Here is a 22,966-nt window from a genome sequence, read left to right on the forward strand (position 1 = left end):
CCATGATTTCCAGGATGCCTGTGTTGAGAGTTGTACTAGAATTACACCATAGGCTAGATACACTATGAGGTGGGTTCTCTGTCCTATTCACCTCCCTCCGCCCTGCCTTTTTAAGATGAGACCTGGGCAACATAATGTTACACCCCAACATTAACATTAAACACAGTAGAGCTACATTTGAACCTGGGTCCGAGAGACTCTTAGTTCTAAGAGTCTAGTTTTAGAGACTCTTAGCTGGGTCCTCAGCTCTCTTAGTTTCTTCTAGCATGGAGCATCTAGACAGGGGTGGGGGCCGTCAACAGAAGCACTTATTGTAAGCTCTGGGCCTAGCACAATCTATGGCTCCTTAGAAAGCACAAGAGACGTAAAAGTTAAACAAACATCTTTGCCATTAAAAAGGTGTTTATTGTAGGAGAGAAAATGATGCAATTCAGCATCAAATACTGATGCCTAACAACGACTTAGCATGTCACAAGTAATAAGCTCAGTAATTCCCACTTCAGGGACCAAGTTAGTGTTGGTATCATTTTGTCAAGTTAAGGACATTAGAAAACAGCTACTACTATCCATTGCCATCCTCATAATATCTTTTTTTTCCCCTCGAAAACACCACTAGATGAAAGGAAGAGATATGAAGTCTTAAATAGAAAAGAGTGTGTAGGGAGCCTCTCTTGATTAGCATTGCTCCCTTCTTTCTGCCCTGAGGGCCCACCTGTGTGGCCCCATTAACAGAGTTCCTGGGCCCGATTCTATCAAGGTTCCCCAAAGAAGAGAAGAGGGATGGAGGAGAGTGAAGGCAGGTGTCTGTCCTGTTCTTTCCTGTGAGGTTCCCACAGACTGTCAGTGTCCTGCTGAGAAAGTCAAAGCCGCTGGTAGAAGGTCTGCTCTGATCCTGTAACCATTCCCTCCACCTTTGACAGTTTCACCCAGGAATGGTGACAGGTGAGCGGCTATGAGCCCACTTTCCTGGACTATTGCTGTCTTAGGGTTCTTTTACACCCACCAACATCTTTGTTATTAGTCCCTTTGTGATTATCGTTACTCAAATATTCCATCTTTTTCCTGTTGGGATCCTGACTGATACAAGGATAGTCCTTGAAATCTAGCATATTTAGTTTCTTGAAACATACACTGCTGTGTCTTCATTGTTCTCATTTCACTATTGATCAGTGAAAACTTCGTATTGTTGACCCACATTGCCATTCTCTTTTGCTGGATATTCTTGGATCTCTGGATTGATGCCCATTGATGCCCATGTGCCTGCCAAGTGAAACCTTTAACCCTTTGCATAGATAGCCTATTAGCAGGACACACAGATGTGTTACAGGGAGAGTGAGGGGGCAGAAGGGTAGGGTCTTGAATGGAAGGTATCTGAGGGAGGCTTGGATATAAAGGAGTGAGTGGCCAGTGTACCCAGGCTCAGTGGGGCGCTTTCTTTTCCTTGGTTGAGTCTGCTGGTGTGCACCATGGGCATACATGCCCGCTCCAGTGGTTAGGGCATCACTAACTTTTAAGTTTGTCTTCAGTTGTAGTTTCTGTCTTGATGAAAAACTCCCCTTCTTGGGACTTCCCTGGCAATTCAGTGGGACTTTGCTTCCAGTGTGGGGGTGCCGGTTTGATCCCTTGTGAGGGAGTTAAGATCCCACATGCTTGAGGCCAAAAAACCCCCAAACGTAAAACAAGCAATTCTGTAACATTCAATAAAGACTTTAAACTGGTCTATATTAATTTTTTTTTCAAATTACCCACTCTTGTGGAACCAAGTAGACTGTTATTTTGGTTTCACAATTTTTTTTAGCTAACATCACCTATTAATGTGTTTTGTGTTCCTGACATTTATCACATTTCAACTGCTCTACAAAGAACATTTTAAAAACACAGGATGTTTGAGGATGATTGAGGTGAATAAGCCATGTTTTCCTATTCTCGTTTAACCCTCCTCCTCCCTGCCAACCCCCACATAATACACTAATGTGTTTATTGTCCTTTGGGCTCTATTAACATAGCTGAATATGGCTTTCCTCAGCGAAGGTCTGTTATTGGGTACCACATGGTGCTATAGGGAAGGTTCTGCTCACATCTTCGCTCCTGAGGAATGATATGTTAGTAAAAAATATATATTTTTAAAATGTATATATATATATATACACTTATATATATACACTTATATATATATATATATATATATATATATATATACAGGCTTAGCTGTGCTAACAGAGGCCCAGAATTAAAGTTGTTTAAATACCTGGGAGTTCAAAATCTCTCATGTCACAGCCTGTGGGTAAGTGGTTCAGGCTTAATGTGGTGACTCTGCTCCATGAAATCTTTGAGACTTGACTGCTTCTATCTTTTTTCTCAGAGATTTGCTTCCATTTGTATGATCCAAAGGCATATCCATCCCCTTTGAGGGCCTGATCCAGAAGTTGTACACATTACTGATACTCACATCCGATCGGTCAAAACTTGGTCAGGTGGCTGCATCTGGCTGTAAGGGAAGCAGGGAAATGATGTCTTTATTCTGTGCCCAGCAAATTAGCAATCTCTTATTAAAGAAGAAACGAAGAATAGATACAGGCAAAAAGTTAATCATAGTGGGGAATATTAAATTCTTGTGTCAACTAAGCTCTTTTCTTACATATAAGCCAAGTGGTGCAGTTCCGCTGAACGTGAGTTGACTCTTGAGACATCTAAACTGAGGACTGAACAAAGGACTGGAATCTGGATGAAGGTGTAAACCAACTAGTTGGAACCAATCTATCAAGTGTAGTCATGGGCTTAGAGATTAACATTGGAATCTCCATGGAGAATGATTTCTTCAGGGAGTGATATGCAGAGAAAGAAGACTGGACCCAGAAGGAACCTAAGGATGTGTGCTTTCCTACATTTTCCCTGTAGGGAAGTAGAATGAGGGAGGAGAGAAATTGAATAGTTGTTGGGTAGGTGTTCTTCATGGGTCCATTGAGTATCTGCACATCTAGTGAGCAGCACTACTGACTGCCTTTGTTCCAACTATCTTTTCAAGGAAGTTTAGGTCGTGAACAGCCTTGGAAGATGGAGGTTGTGTCTTCCTCCAAAACAAAGGGCAGACATACTTATTGCCCAGTATTAAAAGATTTGGGTTCCTCCCTATGCTTGGGGTTCCTCTCCTGAAATGCACCCCACTCTTATGTATATGTCTCATCTAGGCCTCTTTGAATCTCCTTTTGGGAGCTGGGTATCAAACATCCAATACAGATGGTGGTATTTTGACTGCAGCTATTGCTGTGAACTGTAAACCATCCTTTGTCTCTGCTTACAGTCTGTGTCTTCTATAAGCATCCATGAAACTGACAGATTAATTTATAAGTTTGAAGTAGAATAAAATCTCAGGTTCTTCCTAGTTATTAACAAGAGGGAGAGTTTCAAGACAAAGCTACAGTTGTTATTATTAAATTGTTATTTTTAAAATTAATTAATTTTAATTGGAGGGTAATTACTTTACAATATTGTGGTTTTTGTCATACATTGACATGAATCAGCCATGGATATACATGTGTCTCCCCATCCCGAACCCCTCTCCCATCCCTCAGGGTTGTCCCAGTGCACCAGCTTTGATTGCCCTGTTTCATGCATCGAACTTGGACTGGTCATCTATTTCACATATGGTAGTATATATGTTTCAATGCTGTTCTCTCAAATCATCCCACCCTCACCTTCTCCCACAGAGTCCAAAAGTCTGTTCTTTACATCTGTGTCTCTTTTGCTGTTTTGCATACAGGGTCGTTGTTACCATCTTTCTAAATTCCATATATATTTGTTAATATACTATTGGTGTTTTTCTTTCTGACTTACTTCACTCTGTATAATAGGCTCCAGTTTCATTCACCTCATTAGAACTGACTGAAATGCATTCTTTTTAATAGTTGAGTAATATTCCATTGTGTATAAAAGTTAAGAATAGCTTTGGTTAATGATATAGTGGTTTTGAAAGTTTTTAAACTCAAGACCCTTTATGCTCAGATTATTTAGGACCACAGAGGTGCTTTGGTTTATGTGGCTTATACCTACTGGTATTAGAAATTAAAACTTAAAATAATTTTAAATGCTCAGTTTGTTTAAAAATAAAAGTAATGTGACATTTATATGCAAAAACTGATTGTCAAGCTGACTCACACTTTACCAAAAAAAAAATCAAAATGGATTATATTTGTAAAACTATAAAACTTTGGGAAGAAGACAAAGGAGAAATTCTTCATGACCAGAACTCAGGCAAAGAATTCATAGGTATAAAAGTAAAACTACAATCCATAAAATTAAAAAATGATCAATTGGACTTGATCAAAGTATAAAACTTTTGTTAAACACACTGATAAAGAATGAAAAGACAAGCTACAGAATAGGAAAAAAAATTTTTTCAAACCCTATGTCTAATAAAAGACGTATCACGAGGGTACAAGAACTCTCAAAACTCAACAATATGAAAATAAACAACCCAATGTTTAAAAACGGGCAAAAGACTTAAATACACACTTCACCAGAAAGGATACACGGATGGCAAATTAGCACCTGAAAAGATGTTCAACATCATCAGCCATTAGGGAAATGAAAATTAAAACCATGATGAGAAACCTCTACATACATACTAAAATGGCAATAATAAGTTAATTAACAGTAATAGTATCAAGTGCTGGTAAGGACAGGGGACATCTAGAACTCTCATACGTTGTTTGTGGGAATGCAAAATGGTACAGCCACTCTGGAAAACAGTTGGGCAGCTTCTGCAAAATGAAATATATACTTGCTATATGACTCAACAGTCCCTCTCCTAGGTATTTATTCAAGAGAACTGAAAATGCATGTTCACATGAAAACTTGTGCATGAATATTTATAGCAACTCTATTTGTAATCACCAGAGTTGGAAACAACCCAGTGTTCCTCAATGGAGCACGTCCATACCATGGGGTACTATTCAGCAGAAAAAAGGGAACAAGCTGTTGATACAAGCAGCAGCCTGGTGGCTCTCACAGGCATTATGCGGAGTGAGATATAAGCAGTCTTAGAAGACTTCACACTGTATGATTTAATTTATATGACATTTTGCAGAAGAGAAAACCATACCAGGCAAGATCAGTAGTTGCCATGTGTACAAAGAACTGTACACCAAAAAAGGAAGTTTTACTGTAAGTTAATTTTAAAAATAAAATGAAAATGGCAATATAAACCCATTATGTAAATGTAACACATTTTTATGAAAATTAACCATATTTTCAAAAACAAAAAAATTAGTATAAACAGTGGCATTGTTTTACATTTTTGTAAATTTCTTTACCATTGAGCTTAACAGAGGCAGCTGTATTCTCATATCTCCTTCTGTATTCACTCTTTTGCCATACCATCTGTCATATAGTCACTGGAAAACCCCACTAGACACTTGAAAGGGAATAAGAGTGAAAAAAGCAAATAATTTCTTAGTATTATTTTGATCATTGTTTTGACTCTATGGACCACCTGAAATAGTCTTGGGGATTCCCCAGGGCTCCTGGACCATACTTTGAGAACCACTGATATATAATGTACCATTCCAAATTTTATTTTCATAGCATCAAGACTTTTTTTTGCCATACCCATATCTCCTATGTTTATTTAATGCTTTTGTTCAAATTAACCCATTTTTTTAAAACAAAAATTTTTTAAAAAGAAACTTTCTATGTCTCTTATAAATGGGAAGCTAGTACCACTTCCCCATAAGTGGAAAGTTACTACAAGAATAAATATGCAGTGAGTAAGTTATATTGAATTTGAAAAGATTTATCCACGAACCATCTAAACTCATCTGTGTGGTACTAATTGGAAAACACTAATTTAGAGAAACAAGGATAATGATGTGACGTACCACTTCATTTATGTTGACAAATTTAATCCCTCACCATTAGCATCAGAGATAGACAGTATTACTAAACTTAAAAAAAAAAAAAGTGTGTTTAAAAAATGGAAGCACAGGAAAGTCAAAGTTGCCCAGTGTTTCACAGGGAGGAAATTACTGGGCAGGGATTTGAACCCAGGCAGTCTGGCTCCAGAGTCCAGGATGAATGCTGTGTTGGCAGAGAGGAAACTTGGATTCTTGTCCAACTTCCACCTGAAGTTGGCAGTAGGACATGTCACTGAGTCTTACTGTTCTCATCATTGACGTGAAGGAGGTGGGATAAATTAGGGCATGGAAGTTTAGATGATGGGTGCCTGTCCAAGGGGCCAGGCAGGTAGGGAACGGTGTCTGAATGTAAGGTGACAGGGAGTGGTGGGGTCAGTGGCAAACTAGAGGGCTTGCCTTCCCTCTAAAGAAAGCAACCCTACTCAGTTTCAACTTTCCTGTTTTGAGAGGGGTTTTCTGTTTTTTTTTTTTTTTTTTCTTTCAGATGTCACTTTATTTTATAAGAGGAGTTAGAAGTCTGGAGACTTTATGTAAAATTTCTCAATTTGTACAACACTTGGAGAGGCCAGCCACACACATGAGCTGGCTGATATATGATCAGAGGATCTCCTTTGACTTAGAGGAATCTGTGATTGAGTATGCTGTTACTACACAGTTGGAGAAACAAAATCCAAGTGACAGAAATAGGCAGCTTAAAACAATGATGAAAGGGGATATGAACTTAGAAAGTGTCCCAACTCAGTCTATATAAATATTGATTCGGCTCTGGGTTAAAAGAGCTAAGGCACGTTAATAGAATAATAGTGTATTTCTTTATGTTCCTGTTGTGTTGTTTAAGAGTAAGTCAGCAATACTTATCTAATGCTGATTTTTGGTTTGCAGAGAGTTAATGTAATTATTAGATGAGCTTATTGAAATTCTTTTCTTAGATATAGAGACTTGCCCAAGAGTGGTATTAGGAACTTTAGTCAGCACTGGCTCAGAATAGTAAATATGAACATGTGATTTATGCCATTGTGTATACAAAGTAATGTTTCCTGAGACACTTTCTATATATATGTTGGCTATTTTGCTCTTTTGGGTGTTTAGTTTCTTTCCCCTCCTCCGCTTATCAGATTTCCTTCTAAATCCTGGCATTTGACAATGTTGTAGAGCTAGTTTCTCTGAATCCACAGTGAGACATACTGGTGGTTTCACAATTAATCCAGACTTGGGTTTACGGCTAATATGTGTTTATTTGAATTCCTGCATTTATTTTTATGTATTGTATATATTCGTAGTACTCACAAAGTCTGTTTCAGAGAGAAAGAGGAAGGAGGACTGAATCCATAGACTGGATCTTGAAAGAAGGGTTTATTCATCAATGACATCATAAGGATTGTATTTTCTCTTGGTTAATAAACGATTTGTTTGGCAGGTGTTGGAAGCCAGCCAGAGCTAGTCATGCCATTTCTTGGAAAAGATCTGAAGCAACTGGTAATTGAAATGATAATCATTTGATCATAGTTAGAGCTATTTGAAAATAACACTCATCTCCAGACTTGTCTCTTCTAGGGAACCATATTTGGTAAAATTGTTGCCAAATTCCATTTTTGCTAATGTTGAGACTTATATACCATGATACTTAATTATTTTCCAGTATATTCTAAACTTGATTCCTGGTTTGCCCTTTCCAGAAGCTGTTCCCATATGCTTTGAAACAATACCCAGCCTGAATTTTTATTCTGGCATTTAATAATCACCATGTAATAGCTATAAAATGCGTGACAACTACAGATCTTTTATTTCAAGAGGATGGTGTAGTGAGTCTGAGTGAAATCATCCATTGAAATGGTACTTTTTAATATGCCCCATTGTTTATAAAGTATTGACTTTTTTTTTTCTTGAGCAGAAGATACAGTTCCCACTTTGTCTCCCATTTAGTGGAAGTTCATATTTAATCATGATAAGGGAAAGGATTCCATTACAAAAGTTTTAATTTTCATTTTTGATTGAGATTTGTTATTTTGCTGCTACCTAACAAACTCTTCTCAGAGGCAGCTTGGAACTGGAGGAGGAAAAGTGAAATTTTAGATCCTGCATTAAAACATTTTAAAAAGACTAATGTTTTCAAATCCAGGGCTCTTTACTGTATGAAGCTTATCTTAATAAACCCTCTTTTGTTTGCTTTGGAGTAGTGTGTACAGTGTGTGTGTGTGTGTGTAGGTGGGAGAGAAGAAGGAAAGAGTCATGTTTTACAGAAAAATTAGCCAAAATCACTTGTGAATTCCCTTTGTTTAATAGCTCAGAGACATCTTCCTGTTGTTGTTTGTCAAAAATATTTCTAAGATTTTGTAAGCTTAGGGGTTTTCACAGCTCAGCTTTCTTCAGAAACGTGAAGTAAAAGAAATGAAAGAAGTCAGTTCAAGTTGAAATGTCAAATGCTTCAAATAATCTAACTTTAAACCCAGTGAGATGATCTTCTTAAGCCTTTTCAAAGAATCTTTGGGAAAGAGAGGCCCTCCTTTGCTCCATGGATGGATATCTATTAAATATCTTGTTGGATTAATTCTGAGTCAGAAAAGTTGCTTGTTTCCTGGAAACAATTAAAGATGCTTAAAATTCAAATTTATGATCCATAGGAGAAACTTAAGTTTCAACTACTTTTCTTAGATTCAAAGGCTTTCTCCTTATCCACCCTCTTGCTTCTTACCCCATATGTATTAAGAGAAAAAATCAGTTCATTTCTCAACTTACAAAGTTTTTAAGAAACATGAGAATGTGTAAGTTTCTTTCAGTGGGAAGCACATAACATTTATGAAGTATTTCTTTTGGGATTACATCACAGTTTTATTTAATTTTAGGACAAAAGTTAAATTCAATATTTGTGTATAAGCCAAGGGAAAATGTACCATAAACATAGGAATTTGGGGGTGAGTCAGAGTTCCAAGAATCCCAGATTTACTTAGACCATTTATATAAAGACAGGCTAACCATTAGTCATCTATTTCTTGCTTTTTTACTTTTGTAATTAATGGCACCTAAAAATTAGCTTTCACCCAAGTGGTCAAAAAGGGAGACTGAGCTTTGGCAACTAGCATTAAAAATAGCTATTAGAATTACTGCCCAATTTTTGGACATTTTCTAAGCACATAACAAAAAAATCCTATAAATTACTCCTCAGCTAGACCACAAGCAGTGAAAAACCTTTGAAATGGAGTGAGTTATTGAAGGTCCTCTGTCACAAAAAAAAAAAAAAAAAAAAAAAACAAATTGTCTGCTCGCATTAGATTAAACCACTCAAATGGTATTTCTGATAGGCTTTATTGAAAAATGTATTACTGACTTCAGAACCACCAATACTGTTGTTCTCTCCCAACTACCTCTTGTAGGATGAAGTCATTGCTGTTTCCGAAAAGGTGATTGTGAAGCTTGAAGACCTGGTCAAGTGGGTACATTCTGATTTCTCCAAGTGGAGATGTGGTCTCCAAGCTGGGTCAGTGAAAACAGAGTCCCTGGGAAGGAATGGACAGAAGGAAGCTCTGCTGAAGTATCGGCAGTCAACCTTGAATAGTGGACTCAACTTCAAAGACGTTCTCAAGGAAAAGGCTGACCTTGGTAATTATCGTTTGTACTTCTAAATCTAACGTGGGCATATACAATAACCACTTCTTTTATTGTAGGTTTTTCTGGAAACACTATCATTCATATCTCTGTGTGTGTGTACCTACATGCTGCTAAGTCGCTTCAGTCGTGTCTGACTCTCTGTGACCACGTAGATGGCAGCCCACCAGGCTCCCCCATCCCTGGGATTCTCCAGGCAAGAACACTGGAGTGGGTTGCCATTTCCTTCTCCCATGTACATATATATAATTTCTTTAATCACAAAAGGACCTGGGAATATGAATGGATAGATGACTGGGTGTTTGAGAAATGGATGTTACCTGTTGGGTCACAAGACCTTGTATGTGTGGAGACCTGTGCTAGAAAATGGATGATATAACACATGGCATTTAGCAACTTCCAGTAGCTTCCCTCGGAGAAGGCAATGGCACCCCTCTCCAGCACTCTTGCCTGGAAAATCCCATGGACGGAGGAGCCTGGTGGGCTGCAGTCCATGGGGTCACTAAGAGTGGGACATGACCGAGTGACTTCACTTTCACTTTTCACTTTCATGCATTGGAGAAGGAAATGGCAACCCACTCCAGTGTTCTTGCCTGGAGAATCCCAGGGATGGGGGAGCCTGGTGGGCTGCCGTCTATGGGGTCGCACAGAGTTGGATACGACTGAAACGACTTAGCAGCAGCAGCAGCAGCAGCAACAGTAGCTTCCCTCATAGCTCATTGGTAAAGAATCCGCCTGCAATGCAGGAGACTGCGGTTCAATTCCTGGGTCAGGAAGATCTGCTGAAGAAGGGATAGGCAACCCACTCCAGTATTCTTGGGTTTCCCTTGTGGCTCAGCTGGTAAAGAATGCGCCCGCAATGCGGGAGACCTGGGTTCGACCCCTGGGTTGGGAAGATCCCCTGGAGAAAGGAAAGGCGACCTATTCCAGTATTGTGGCGTAGAGAATTCCATGGAATCTACAGTCCATGGGGTCCTGAAGAGTCGGACACCGCTGAGCGACTTTCACTTTCACTTTCAGTTGCTATCAAGGCGTTAAGTCTTAATTGAGGCACCTAAAATTGATGAGTGGAGAGTTAAAATATTTGTTCTGAGTAGATAACATGACATTTATTAGGACTGTCAGGAAAGCAAAATGAGGAAGACAGATGAATTACTTAATGTGGATCAAGGGAGCAACCTCAGAGCAAGTGAGCCTCGGGCTGGCAACTCCTGGCCTAGGTCCCCCAAGAGGTTTTAGTGTTCAGTGGTGGCCATCAACTATATGGTTTTTTCTTTGCTTCCTTCCCCTATTCCACTACAGCTTTAAAGGAGAAATTGGGATTTAGAGTCATTATTCTGTTTAGTGTTTGAATCCTGACTCTCTTGCTTACTTAGCTGTGTGGACTTAGGCAAATTAACCTCCAAGTCTGGAAAATGTGGAAACTTTTCAGGGTCATTGGGAGATGTAACACCTAGTGATAGGTGTATATTGGTGTATGGAAGGGGCTCTATAATTAATTCTGTTGCTTTTTCTTAACACTGTCTTCTCCAATGAATTTTTTATCTTTTCCTTTTTTTTTTTTTTCTCTTTTGTGTCTCCCTGGTGGCATTCACTGACTGACTTTTCTAACATTGCTCAAGACCAATGTTGTTGACCTCTGATTTAGACCAGTTATTTCCCCTTTAGGCAAAGAGGAACTTCACTTTTAACATATTAAAGCATCTTTTTCTTTCATTCTAGCACAATGCTGATTTTCATAGCCCTATTTTATGCATTAATGTGACAGCTTCCTGTTTTTTCTTTTAACTTAGATTTTAACTACTACAACAAACTTAGGCTATTTTAATTGGCATAATGAGACTGAATAACACCTGTAACTGACTTGTCTTTTGTGTGATTCTGGTTTGTGATGAGCTATGCTGTATTTTGGGAATAGCATTAATATTTTCTTGCAGTTTAAGTTTAATAATCTACAGTTTCTTGGCATGTTTTGTTAGATGTCAGACAATAATATTTTGGTCATGGTGGCCTGGTTGTCATGTGCACATGTAGAGAAAATTATTAATCTAGTGGTTTTTATTTTAAAATCAAAGAATTTCTTTCTTTCTTTTTTTTTTTTAACTGATTTTCTTATATAGGCTGTTACATGGCCAATTTTGTGAACACATGTGACTAGCCTTCTGACATGTGGTAATGCTGAATAATACAGCTGTTGTGTTACTTGCCTAATATATGATCTAAGCTGTATTGCTATTGTCTTAGGTTTTTCTTAACATTAAAACCTTCCTTTTGTTTGTTTGTTTTTTTTTAAGTTATGAAATATACTGTTACTAATAAAAAACTAAACAGGAAACCCATGGGGGACGAAAGGATGTGTAGATGGTTAAGCTTGATGTCACGCATATAAACAAAAGTATTTATAGCAGAGCTGTTTTTGTATTTAAAATTGATAGTTTATTAATGAATGAAAAGAAACCCAACTTCTTAATTTCATCAAGACATTTAGAGGTTTTGATCTTCCTGAACTCTAAAAATGTCCATAATGTAACTTTTTAATAATTAATTCCAGAAGAAATTAGCTTATAATGCATATTCAAAGTACTTAGTGGTTTTTAAATCTTGTTGTTCGTTAGACTCACTTAGAGAAATTTTTTAAATAATACTGATTGCTGAGGCCAGTTTTCCCAGATTCTTCATTCAGTAAGATTGAGGCAAGGCCAAGGAATGTGACCTGATAAAAGGATCTCTAGATGACTGATTTTTTTTTTTTTTTTTTTGGGTGGTGGTGCGGGGCGGGCGGGGCAGGGGGGAGGGGGTTGGTCTCATTTGGGAAACAGCTCTATGATTAGTGCAGAGGAAGGGAAAATAAGCAACAGGAGATTTGACTGGGAAAGCTCTCTGAAGAATAAGGAACACTGTGTATTTTTCTCTCCCTTTTTTTAATGTAAAATACCTCTTTAAGGATAGAATTTGGGGCCTTGAAATTCTACTTAGTTGGTATGAACTGTGGGGAATTTGAGACAAATAGCTTTTGTAATTGGAATGCACACTGTGTTGTAATAATGTGGAAAGAGAAACAAAAACTTTCCTTAATGTAATGAGTTTTCATTATCTGCTTGATCTAAGGGTTGCAAGTTTACATTGTGAGGATTTATATGGGGGAGATTGGGGGTGTCCTTTGCTGTGTGCATTCCTGTCCCAACAACTTTCTCTTCAACCTCTTACTTTCTCTGTCTGCAACATCAAAATATTTGTTGTCTGCACTTTTATTTCTACACAGTGGTTTTCTTATCTCCTTTTCTCTTGGCCACACTGCAACCACTTCCAATACCACATTGTTGATGGAAGTTCACACACTTATTAGGTTTTTCCTTCTGTAGAGCCCTTCCAGCTCCTCATTGTTCTCACAGGAGAAAGAAGATGAACTCTGAGATTACTTAAGACCCCCTCCCTCTTTTTTTTTTCTAGTTGAAGCAAGGAAAGAATAGACTGATCTCACCTTTCCGTGGATAACGTAAAACTCCAGTATGTTATTTTTCTGACTGAATTATTTGCCATGTTAAAATATCAGTAATAACAAAATAATTTGGTTGACTCTTAAAGAAGGGATTCTGCCATATAAAAGCTAATTGTAGAACACTTTTTGTTCAATGTTTAGTTAGAATAAGTTCCCTTTAATCCCAGTTTGTCACTTCCTGCCTCTCTGAATAGTTAAAAAAAAAAAAAAGAATGTTCTCACAAATGTGTTTCTGCCAACAAATTAATACTCCACAAAGAGAAACTCTGCCCCAAATGGCAGCTTCCAATAACTGCTCTGACTCAAATCATCAAATCACAACTCTTTCATTTCTCTAATCCCCTTGCCCTTCAAGGACAATATTTGCGGATGTCATGTTTGCTTTTTAAAAAAAAAAAACTTTAAGATCATAAATGATGACTAAACTGCAGATCTAGATAGTGTGGAAAGTAATAATCTTAAAAAAACACTTCTGAGATGTGCGAGTACATTCGTCCCTTTCCCCCTTCTTTGTCCTTTTCAAAGAAAGAAAGTTCAGTATGAAACCAATTCAAATTGTGACTTTACTCAGTGAAATATTTTACCTTCTTTCAGACAGTTTCATACTGAAGTGTATAGAAAAAGGAGGAAAAAAAATAACTATGTTAAAGTAGAAGGGTTAAGGAATGTATTATTCATAAGCATAATGAACACAGAAACCTGTTTTTCCAGAAGAATCGGGTTGATTAAATCGTTCACTATACAAGCCTCTAGTTATTTATTTTTGTCTTTAGAATTACAGTACTTAGCGTTTGTAATAAAGTGGACCTGATACCCATATTTGGTATGGCAGTTGGAACTAGTCAAATGAAGAATTATTTCATTTTATGAAACTTTAAGCAACTAAGGAATATAAACACTATCAGTTAAACATAGCATAGTTGGATTTTTTTTATTCCTTGGGCTAAAGTTTGAAAAAAAATCAAATTATTTTATATAACACTGCTTCTTACAGAGTTCCTTTAAGTGAAGTATGAAAGCTGCAGTGTAAGCTTTATTGGCCTATAAATATGTCATTATAGTTGGACTACATTTATATGCTTTGGATTGTTGTTTAAGCCAAGAAAATATGTCTCTACAGGTTGACTTTTTATTGAAACCCTTTGAGGCATACAACAGAATGTATTTTAGGCCAAGGTTATTAAAGCAGCATTTTCTTTTTCTTTTTTTTTTTTTTTTGCAGCAGACTCATTGTCAATTATGTTGCCACAAATTGTCTGTGAATGGGCAGCTATGAATGGTTTCATCTCCAAATGTGTCTCTAGAAAAAGAAAGAAAAGATAGGGGAATCTGAGCTGAAATTGAGAAAAGAGACCAAAAGATGAGGGTGTGGGTATGGCTGAATTTAATGATAGGGGTTCCTTCAGTTCAATTTCTTTTTCTAAAGTCCCATCAAATTGAGAAAGAGTACCTTCCCCTGTCTCTGCTGCTGGGACTTTTACTGGACCTTGGGAAATAGACAGCATGGTGGTAGGAAAGGAGCCACGGTTTGGGGGTCAGGAGAATCTTAGCTTTTCCTGCCCTGGAGATGTCACTCAGGGCACAAGTCACTGTGTGTTTACACCTTCAGGTCCCTCATGTGTGAAATGGGTAATAGTGTGTGCTTTGTTTTTTGAGAAGATAGACTGAGAACAAATACCTATGGAAGCACTTGTGAAGCTGAAGTCTGAGATGGTTTTGTCATCATATTATTATTATGAGAAGGAGGTTCTGTATCAAAGGGAGATAGGTGGTATAATGTTAAATTTGTCTCTTAAGAACATCCCCAATCTCATGTTCTGGGGACTTGGGACAGGGTTTACGCTCTCACTATCTGCCTCGATAGAAGACTGTTATTAAAATCCTTTAGGGTCTTGCTTTTACTTATATATATTTTATATATACTCACACACTTTGTATATATTATATTTACATATATATGGAGAAAGGATACAAATATATATGTTTATGTAAAAACATGTATTTATATTTTATATAACACTTATCCTCTTAAATTCCGTCTAAATAAGCTGTGCCACAGTGGCCGGTGATGTGTGGTGTCTTCTCTAGTACTTTTCGTTAGAAATTGACTGTAGTCTTTGCTTGGAATTTCTGGAGGCTTTTTATTTCAAACGGTTGTTTCAACTTAACTGTGAGTTTGATATGTCAAGCTGCTTCCCAGGATGTGGCTATGGGAAGGATTCTTGCCTTGTGTTCCAGAAAACAGTATAAATGTCTCTAATAAGAAGCATGCTAAGGTGCTGACAGTCTGTCATAGTAACTATTTTTTACCGGAGACATCTAATGAAGTTCTTAGGATTAAAGACATGATTCTTACTAAGACAATCCTTTTCTTTTATCCTTACTTCCTTCCTAGATGTAAATTTTGTTTGTATGTTAAACAGTCTTCTGAGGGCATTTGTTGTTTATATTTTAACGTCCATGGCTGAGCTACCAGGCTATTTTTTTTCTTAAGATAGAAACTTGGGAAATTTCTTGGATGATATATTGTTGAATTATGCTGTTGGTGGATATCATGAGGAATCCCTACAGAAGGGCCCCTTCACTGAAACAAATTAGCCTTTGCAGTGTGCTTGAGTTCAAAATAGAAATCAATTACACTTGAAGCTTATCAAAAATTTGTAAAGATAATTTCCAAAGGATTTTGTCCCAGGCTCCTCCAACGATATTGTTGTGTGAACCATACATTCTTTAAACAATCTAATTCTAGCACAACAAACACAGCAGAGGCATGCTGTCCACGTGCCTACGTGGCTCTTTCTTCAAAAGGTTGCTTCATTCCATTGTCAAGTGGCAGCCCAAAGAACCTCTGACAGGAGCAAGTTCACACTTCCAAGAGTCTGTCCCCAAGACGTTCAGAGCTTCAGAACGAGGTAGTGACAAGCTATTTTCTAAGGACCTGGGAACATAGATGGGAGTTTATTCCATTCCCTTCAAATTTAAAATTCAGCTTCGTCATATGATCAAAGAGTTGAACACTGTCCTGAAATAGTGGTAAAATGAACATATAAAAAGTGTCTTGAATAAATAACAATGATGTATGTTATCTGCACTCAGCCATCTTGGCCATATCTGCTGGAAGAGAAGTCTGTGAAATCTGTGTGTGAGCCAGTCGACAGCTGGTCCTTGATATTGCTGTCTAGATATTCATACTGCCATCCCTCCTGAAGGCTCATTTCAAGTTAAGACCCTTCCATTTGGAATTTTTATTGACTTTCAGATCTTCTAGTGTTACCTAGAGTGCTTTCTAGAACACCGGATTCATCTTTTGATAATGGATTTAAGGTGGATAGTCAACTGAAGAGAAGTTTATAGAATTTAAGACTTTGTTCTAAACTTTAGGGTTTGAGATGTTGGGGCAGAAGTAGAAAGTGAAATTGGAACTTCAGTGCTATTTTTAATATTCAGGTTACCAGCATTCACCTCTTGGATACAATAGTTGAACAAAGTAAGAAACTCATGCTTTTTAGGAGCTCTTCATAATATTGTCAGACTGGCCATTGGTACACTTGATATTTCCTCCCCCTTTCCTTGATATCATCCTTTTAGCCCCTCCCCCCTTTTTTTTTCTTTTCAATTTTTCACCAGGATATGGTTTCAGAATCCTTCCCCATCCTAATCACTCACCAGGACATACTCTGGTTGTTCTTTCATACCGTCTTAACCCATTTACGTTTCGCAAGCTCATCTCTGCTAAGAACCCTAGGCTCCAGTGGAAGAAAGCCGTGGCATATCCATCAGGCTTGGCACCCTCTGGATAGGACTGACGCAGGCAAAACTATTAGAATATCTTCCCTAAAGCTGTATGGCCTTGACTTTTTACTCCTCAGGGCAAAAAGGAGGGAAAAGATGTTATTGAACCCCTATACCTCCTGAAGTTTAGTTATCTTAAAAAAAATCAGTAGTGTTAAATGTGGGCCATTATCTAATGAGCACCATCATCAGCTAATACGGCAGAAGGTTTTGTGGCTCTGTATCACTGCCTTGCCTTTCAAGCTTCTGTAATTCCTATAGTTAAATATTGTAGCATTTAGGGTAGGTTTGTAGTGTATTTGCCTCAATAAAGAGCCACAGTTGAATACCAGCTTGGAGTCCAGCTTTGTTTAAGCTGTTCTGATCAAATAAGATAAAAGACCAGCATGTCTTCCCTAAATTATCGTATGTGTTAGTTTAGTTCATTATCATCCTTCTGGACTCTAGCTGTTCTTGCCTTTTTTATTTATTTATTTTTTTCATTTTCTGTTTTCTGGTGTATGGCCATATCTATGATAAAAAAAGACCATGATGGAGAAGGCAACCAACCCATACTTTTGTTTCAGTCTCATTAATAGAAATGTGAATTTCACAGTGAAATATCTGTGGTAGTCACCATCTGAACACAGTGAAATATCTGTGGTAGTCACCATCTGATGGGAAGATTACCAAAGATGAAAGAAATTCAGCTGTGGTCTGAGTCCCTATATATACATACCACCTTTAGTTTCTGATTGCATACCCGGGGTCTTTTGGAAAATCTTTTAGGCAGCCTTGGCTTCTTGCAAACTCATAAATATCTGGTATTATAGACAGACTGGCCTACTTGGAGCAATACTTCTATCTGTATCTGGTGATAAGAGCCTACTGTGAAGAGCAAACTGACTGGTCCACGTGGTCTGTCAAACACCCTTGAACAGTGCAACACTGTGCCTCAAATGTGCTTTAAAAATGAAGTTTGATTCAGCATTCCCCTAGAGCTAGAAGTGCAGTGTGCTTTTCTTTTATTATAACTCTAAAATACTTTTGTTTGCATTCCACCTCTCATCTCCTTAGCCACTACATGATTACTGATTATAGGCCATTATTATAGCTGTTACCACGATAGCATCACCGTGGAATCCAGCAGTATATACATCCAACATGTGAATTGATGTAGCTATTCCAGACGGCTTTGTGAACAGGTATTTGATTTGGACATTTAGGCTTAATTCTCTTTAGTATTGATGCTGATTCTTCCCAATTGCTCATTTATCTTTTCAAGTACTTTAAATGTGAGATTTTATTGCAAAACAGTAATTTTCCTAAAAGTCAAAGACCCACTCCTCTTCTCTCCTCTAACATTGTGTGTTTAAGTCTGCAGTTTGTACAGGTCACTTTTGAGGAAATGTGAGGTTTGGACTTTTACCCCATTTTAATGAATATATTTATTTAGGACAGATTGGAGTAATAGTGGGTTTTCAGAGGCTTTACAAAATGCTTTACGCATAGTAGGGGTCGAGAAAACAGTGCTGTGGATTTGGGGTTTTCCTAGCTGCCTTGCCTTGTGTGTTTTCAGCTAGTGTGCTGAAATTCAGCAGCCTCTCTTGTTTCCCCCTATAATCCCAGAGATGTACCTGGCCTTGAATTCTCTTTCTTTGGACCTTTCCACTTGCTTTTTATCAGACTGGTGCTGAAGTAATTGTGGTTTCAGTCTGAATTTTAAATCATTATAACTAGACTCAAACACATCTTTATTAATCAAAATAGGAACCATTACAATCAACACATGTTTGCCAATGAGAAATAAGTTTGTTTACTCCCATAGCGTAAAAATCCACGCTTCAGGATTCGACAAACTCTTGGAAAGCATTTGCTGTCTCCCGCTGGTAGTGGAAGCATTTTCCCTGCAAAAAGTTGTCAAGATGCTTCAGCTGGGGAGAGGTCAGGTGAACATGGTAGATGAGGCAGAACCTTATAGACCAATATGTTCAACTTTGGAAGTGTTGGTTATGTGATGTGTGTTTGGGTATTGTGGAGAAGAATTGGGCCCTTTCTGTTGGCCAATGCTGGCTGCAGACATTGTAGCTTTTGGTGTGTCTCATCGATTTGCTGAGCATGCCTCTCAGATGTCATGGTTTTGCTGGGATTCAGAAAGCTGTAGTGGATCAGAGTGGCAGCAGATCATGAAACAGAGACCACGACCCCTTTTTCGGTGCAAATTTGGCTTTGGGAAGTGCTTTGGAGCGTCTTCTCAGTCATACCACTGAGTTGGTCATTGCCAGTTGTTGTATAAAATCGCTTTTTTTGCATGTCGCAATCCAATTGAGAAATGGTTTGTTGTTGTTGCGTGGAATAAGAGAACACTTCAGAACAAAAATTTTTTTGATTTGTGGTCAGCCCACAAGACACCCACTTACCGAGCCTTTTTACCTTTCTGGTTTACTTCAACTGCCAAACAACATAGAATGGTTGGCACTGAGCTCTTTGGCAGTTTCTCGTGTAGTTGTGAGAGGGCAGTCTTCGATGATCCTCTCAGTTGGCCATTGTCAACTTCTGATGGCTGGCCACTGTGCTCCTTATCTTCAAGGGTCCCGTCTCCTTTGCAAAACTTCCTGAACCATCACTGCACTGTACATTCATTAGCAGTTCCTGGGCCAAATGTGTTGTTGATGTTGTGAGTTGTCTCTGCTGCTTTATGGCCCATTTTGGTTTAGAAAACTGCTCGAATTTGCTTTTTGTCAAATATCACTTCTATGGTCTACAATACATAGAAAATACACAGCAAGTAATAATTCATTAGCAAAAAACATGAAGCAAGAGATATGCATTAAAATGAGGTATGACATAACCACATTTAAGAATATATTCCAGGATCAAATGGCAAATTTCAACACTGCAAAACTGCGATTACTTTTTCACCAACCTAATAATTTTTAAAGCATTTCTAGCATCTTTTATACTTCGGACCCTTTAAAAATACTGGCATTCAGCCTGTAGTCCCCCTTTCTTTGTAACTTCATGCCTACTGGATAAGATGCAAATGTTGTAGGCAAGCATCAGGTGAAATATTCAGCCCCAAGCCCCAGATTTTTTTTTTCTTTTTAATTTTTTTTCATGTTTTTGATATGGACAATTTTTAAAGTCTTGACTGACTTTGTTACAACACTGCTCCTGCTTTATGTTCTGATTTTTTGGCCCCAAGGCATGTGGGATCTTAGCTCCCCGACCAGGATCAGAACCCACACTCCTGCGTTGAAAGTCTTAACACTGGACCAGTAGGAAAGTCCTTCTTTTGTATTAAATATTGTTATTGTTCATTGTTGTTGTTTTTCTGATTGCCAGGATTATCCGTGTTCATATTAGAAAATGCAAGCAATCCAACAAAGTGCAGAAAAATACGTTGCTGCTTTTTCTCCCACTCAGAAGTAACTGTTGTTAGCATTTCTTATATCAATATTCTAATCTATATGAATGTGTTTTTAGGTGTGAATTAATATGTACAATCTTTTTCCCTATAAAAATAAAATGTCTGCCCCTCCCCCATTTAAATTTGTACAGGTGTCTTATGACAGTGCCCCCATATTATAAACCACTCTATCTCCACTGTTTCTTTCTGTCTGCATAACGTTTCATTGTAGATGTGTTTCTGTTTGGACATTTCAGTTGCTTCTGTTTTCCCACAAACTCTGAAATTCTTGTAACTCTGCCCACATCCATGACTATTTCCTCATACGTTTGTAGAGGTAGAATTGCCAGCTCAAAGTGCACGCAGAAAGTTAAGAGAGCCTATCTCTTTCTTATCTCCTATCGCTTATGTAAACCTCTTGCCTTAGCCTAACTAGTCTAACTGCCTGGTCTTCTTTCTTTTTAACCACATGCACCCACTCCCCTGCTCCCCAGCCCTCCAGTAAGTTTCATACTTTACTCATTCTTGGAATGTCCCTTCCAGAATTCTCACCTGAAGGAATTCTCTCTTTTCATTAAAATGCAGTTTAAGCCCCTGAAGCCTTTGTTCAGCGTCCAGCTCAAAGGATTTTCCCTGCTTACGGAGCTCTTATCACACTTGGTGTCTCTACCGCCTGAATGAGCACCTTATGCTATAACTAGCAATATAATGCAGTATATTATGTGTTTGCCTTATCTTCCCAGGAACAGTCCCAACTATCCTGTAGGCTTTCTAACTTCAAAGCTATATTTAGTAGGTTAAGTAAACATGCAACGTTTATGATCAACCTCCTCTGAAATCTCTGGCGTTCTCTTCTCTGAGTGATGGGGACACCTGTGTGGATTTGGTGGGTGACTTGAGTTCTTCTCTGGCACTTCCTAGGACCCCCTCTAGTGGAGGGGCTTCTTATTGGTACCTAGAAGGAGAAGCAGTGTAAAGCTAGCCCTCCACATCTGTGGGTTCCTCATCCACGGATTCAACCAACCTCAGGTGGCAAGTACTCAGAAAAGAAAAAAACCCTTCAGAGACTTCCAAAAAGTGAAACTGAATTTGCCTCGTTCCAGCAACTGTTTACTTAGCATTTACATTGTATTAAGTGTAACAGCTAATCTAGGGATGATCTTTGAACCACACCGGTATTAGGGTGCTAACCCTCTGCGCAGCCGAAACTCTCAGTATAACTTACACTTGGCCTCCGCTGCAGTTCCTCCATTCCCTAGTTCCTTATATCCGTGGATCCAACCAGCCTTGGATTCCCATGTAAGTGGACCCACGCAGTTCCAACCCATATTGTTCCAGTGTCAACTGTATAAAGAAGGATGTGTATAGGTTATATGCAAATATCCTACCATTCTATATAAGAGACTAGCATCCTTGGGTTTTGGTATCTGGGAGGTGGGGAGCGGGGAGGGTGTCTGAAACCAATCCCCCGCAGATACCAAGAAGAGATGACTGTACTTGTAGTATTTGGTTTCTATTTTTGGCTTCATTTGTAGTCCACCATGGGAGTCACAAAGAGTTGACCATGGCTGAGCACACACGGATTGCATATATTATGTCTATAGACTGACTCAAGGAAATTTACTGAGAGCTTTCGAACATTTTCAAAGCTAGCTTGCTAGCCTAGGGATTTTTGGTAGTGTTGTAGTAGGAGTTTGTGTGTGGACATTTTACGTATTATTACTGGCATTTATTAATCCCTCTCCTCCTCAAGGGAATCTATTTCATGTGTCAGGATTATAGCAGTGACAAAAACATACAGGGAAATAAACAAAGCCAGACTGGACTTGCTCTGCCTTATTTGTTTTTTCCCCCTAATCATCAGCTTGTTTGCAGTCTTTCTTTTTAGGTGACAGGTTATTAAGGAAATGGTTTTAGTAAGATATCTAATACTTCTTATTCTAGGCAATTGTACTGTTTTAATCCTAACCTCCCTTAATTATGATGGTTACTCCCCAGTCATGGTGGAGGATATTTTCCACCTTCCAACCATCCATTCCACTTCTTTGGTTCGCAAAGAAAAGTATTCTGTTAGTTTCTACAAAAATAATGTTCCATTCCTGACCTATTCACTCAATAAGGAATAAAACATTGTTTTCACAGCAATGCTGATAATAAGGCAGATTTCAAAGCATGATGAAACATATACTTTTCTAGGAGAGAAAAACCTATAGTTACCTGGCTAATTACCTATCACGTGATGGCTGTGTGTAAATACAGGCTTTCACATGTGCAGCCTCTGTGTGGCTTGCTTGCTTTCTTTGTTTTTTTTTACATTAAGAGCACTCATTTAGTTTCCATTGTTTTGTATTAATGTTTTCAATCAAAGATTTAGAAGAATGAGCAAACACAGGAACTACCATTCTCAGGTGGCTTCTTTCTGACCACTGTACTAAACCTCTGTGGCATGAATCCTTGCTCTGTAAGCTCTATGACCCTAAAAGTTTTAATTCTGCTTTGATTGCTCATCTGTAAATACCTATCTAAGGGAACTGGGGAAGATTAGATTAGATTACATATGGGGGAGTATTTAGTCAATTCAAGAACATTAGTGTTCTTTCCTCTTTCCTTTAGAAAAATAAACCTTAAGAAATGCTATTTTCTTCCCCAAGAAAGTAGAGTGAACAGTTGCAACCTAAATATAGAAACGTGCAGTATCAGGCATCAGCTTCTACTCACATTTTGTTAATCAACAAAGTGATCAATTCCTTGGTCATGTTTTACTTTTGAGAA

The 22,966-nt window shown here is 38.2% G+C and overlaps 1 protein-coding gene and 1 long non-coding RNA gene across 4 annotated transcripts in view; one reads left to right on the plus strand and one right to left on the minus strand.

Annotated features, from left to right (window-relative positions):
- Window positions 1–22,966, plus strand: part of ARID5B (AT-rich interaction domain 5B) — a 191,971-nt gene that overhangs the window by 23,243 nt on the left and 145,762 nt on the right. For all 3 annotated transcript variants that reach the window (XM_042240972.1, XM_004021392.5, XM_060406497.1), the window contains one exon: window positions 9,284–9,509. In XM_042240972.1, the coding sequence (XP_042096906.1) occupies window positions 9,284–9,509 (226 nt within the window). The remainder of the gene's footprint in view (window positions 1–9,283; window positions 9,510–22,966) is intronic.
- Window positions 18,523–20,863, minus strand: LOC121817982 (uncharacterized). Its single transcript, XR_006058080.2, has 2 exons — window positions 20,747–20,863; window positions 18,523–19,546 (listed from the first exon to the last, which is right to left on the minus strand). It is a non-coding gene; the product is annotated as an uncharacterized LOC121817982 (long non-coding RNA).

This window comes from Ovis aries, chromosome 25, assembly GCF_016772045.2.
Source record: "Ovis aries strain OAR_USU_Benz2616 breed Rambouillet chromosome 25, ARS-UI_Ramb_v3.0, whole genome shotgun sequence".
NCBI lineage: Eukaryota > Metazoa > Chordata > Mammalia > Artiodactyla > Bovidae > Ovis > Ovis aries.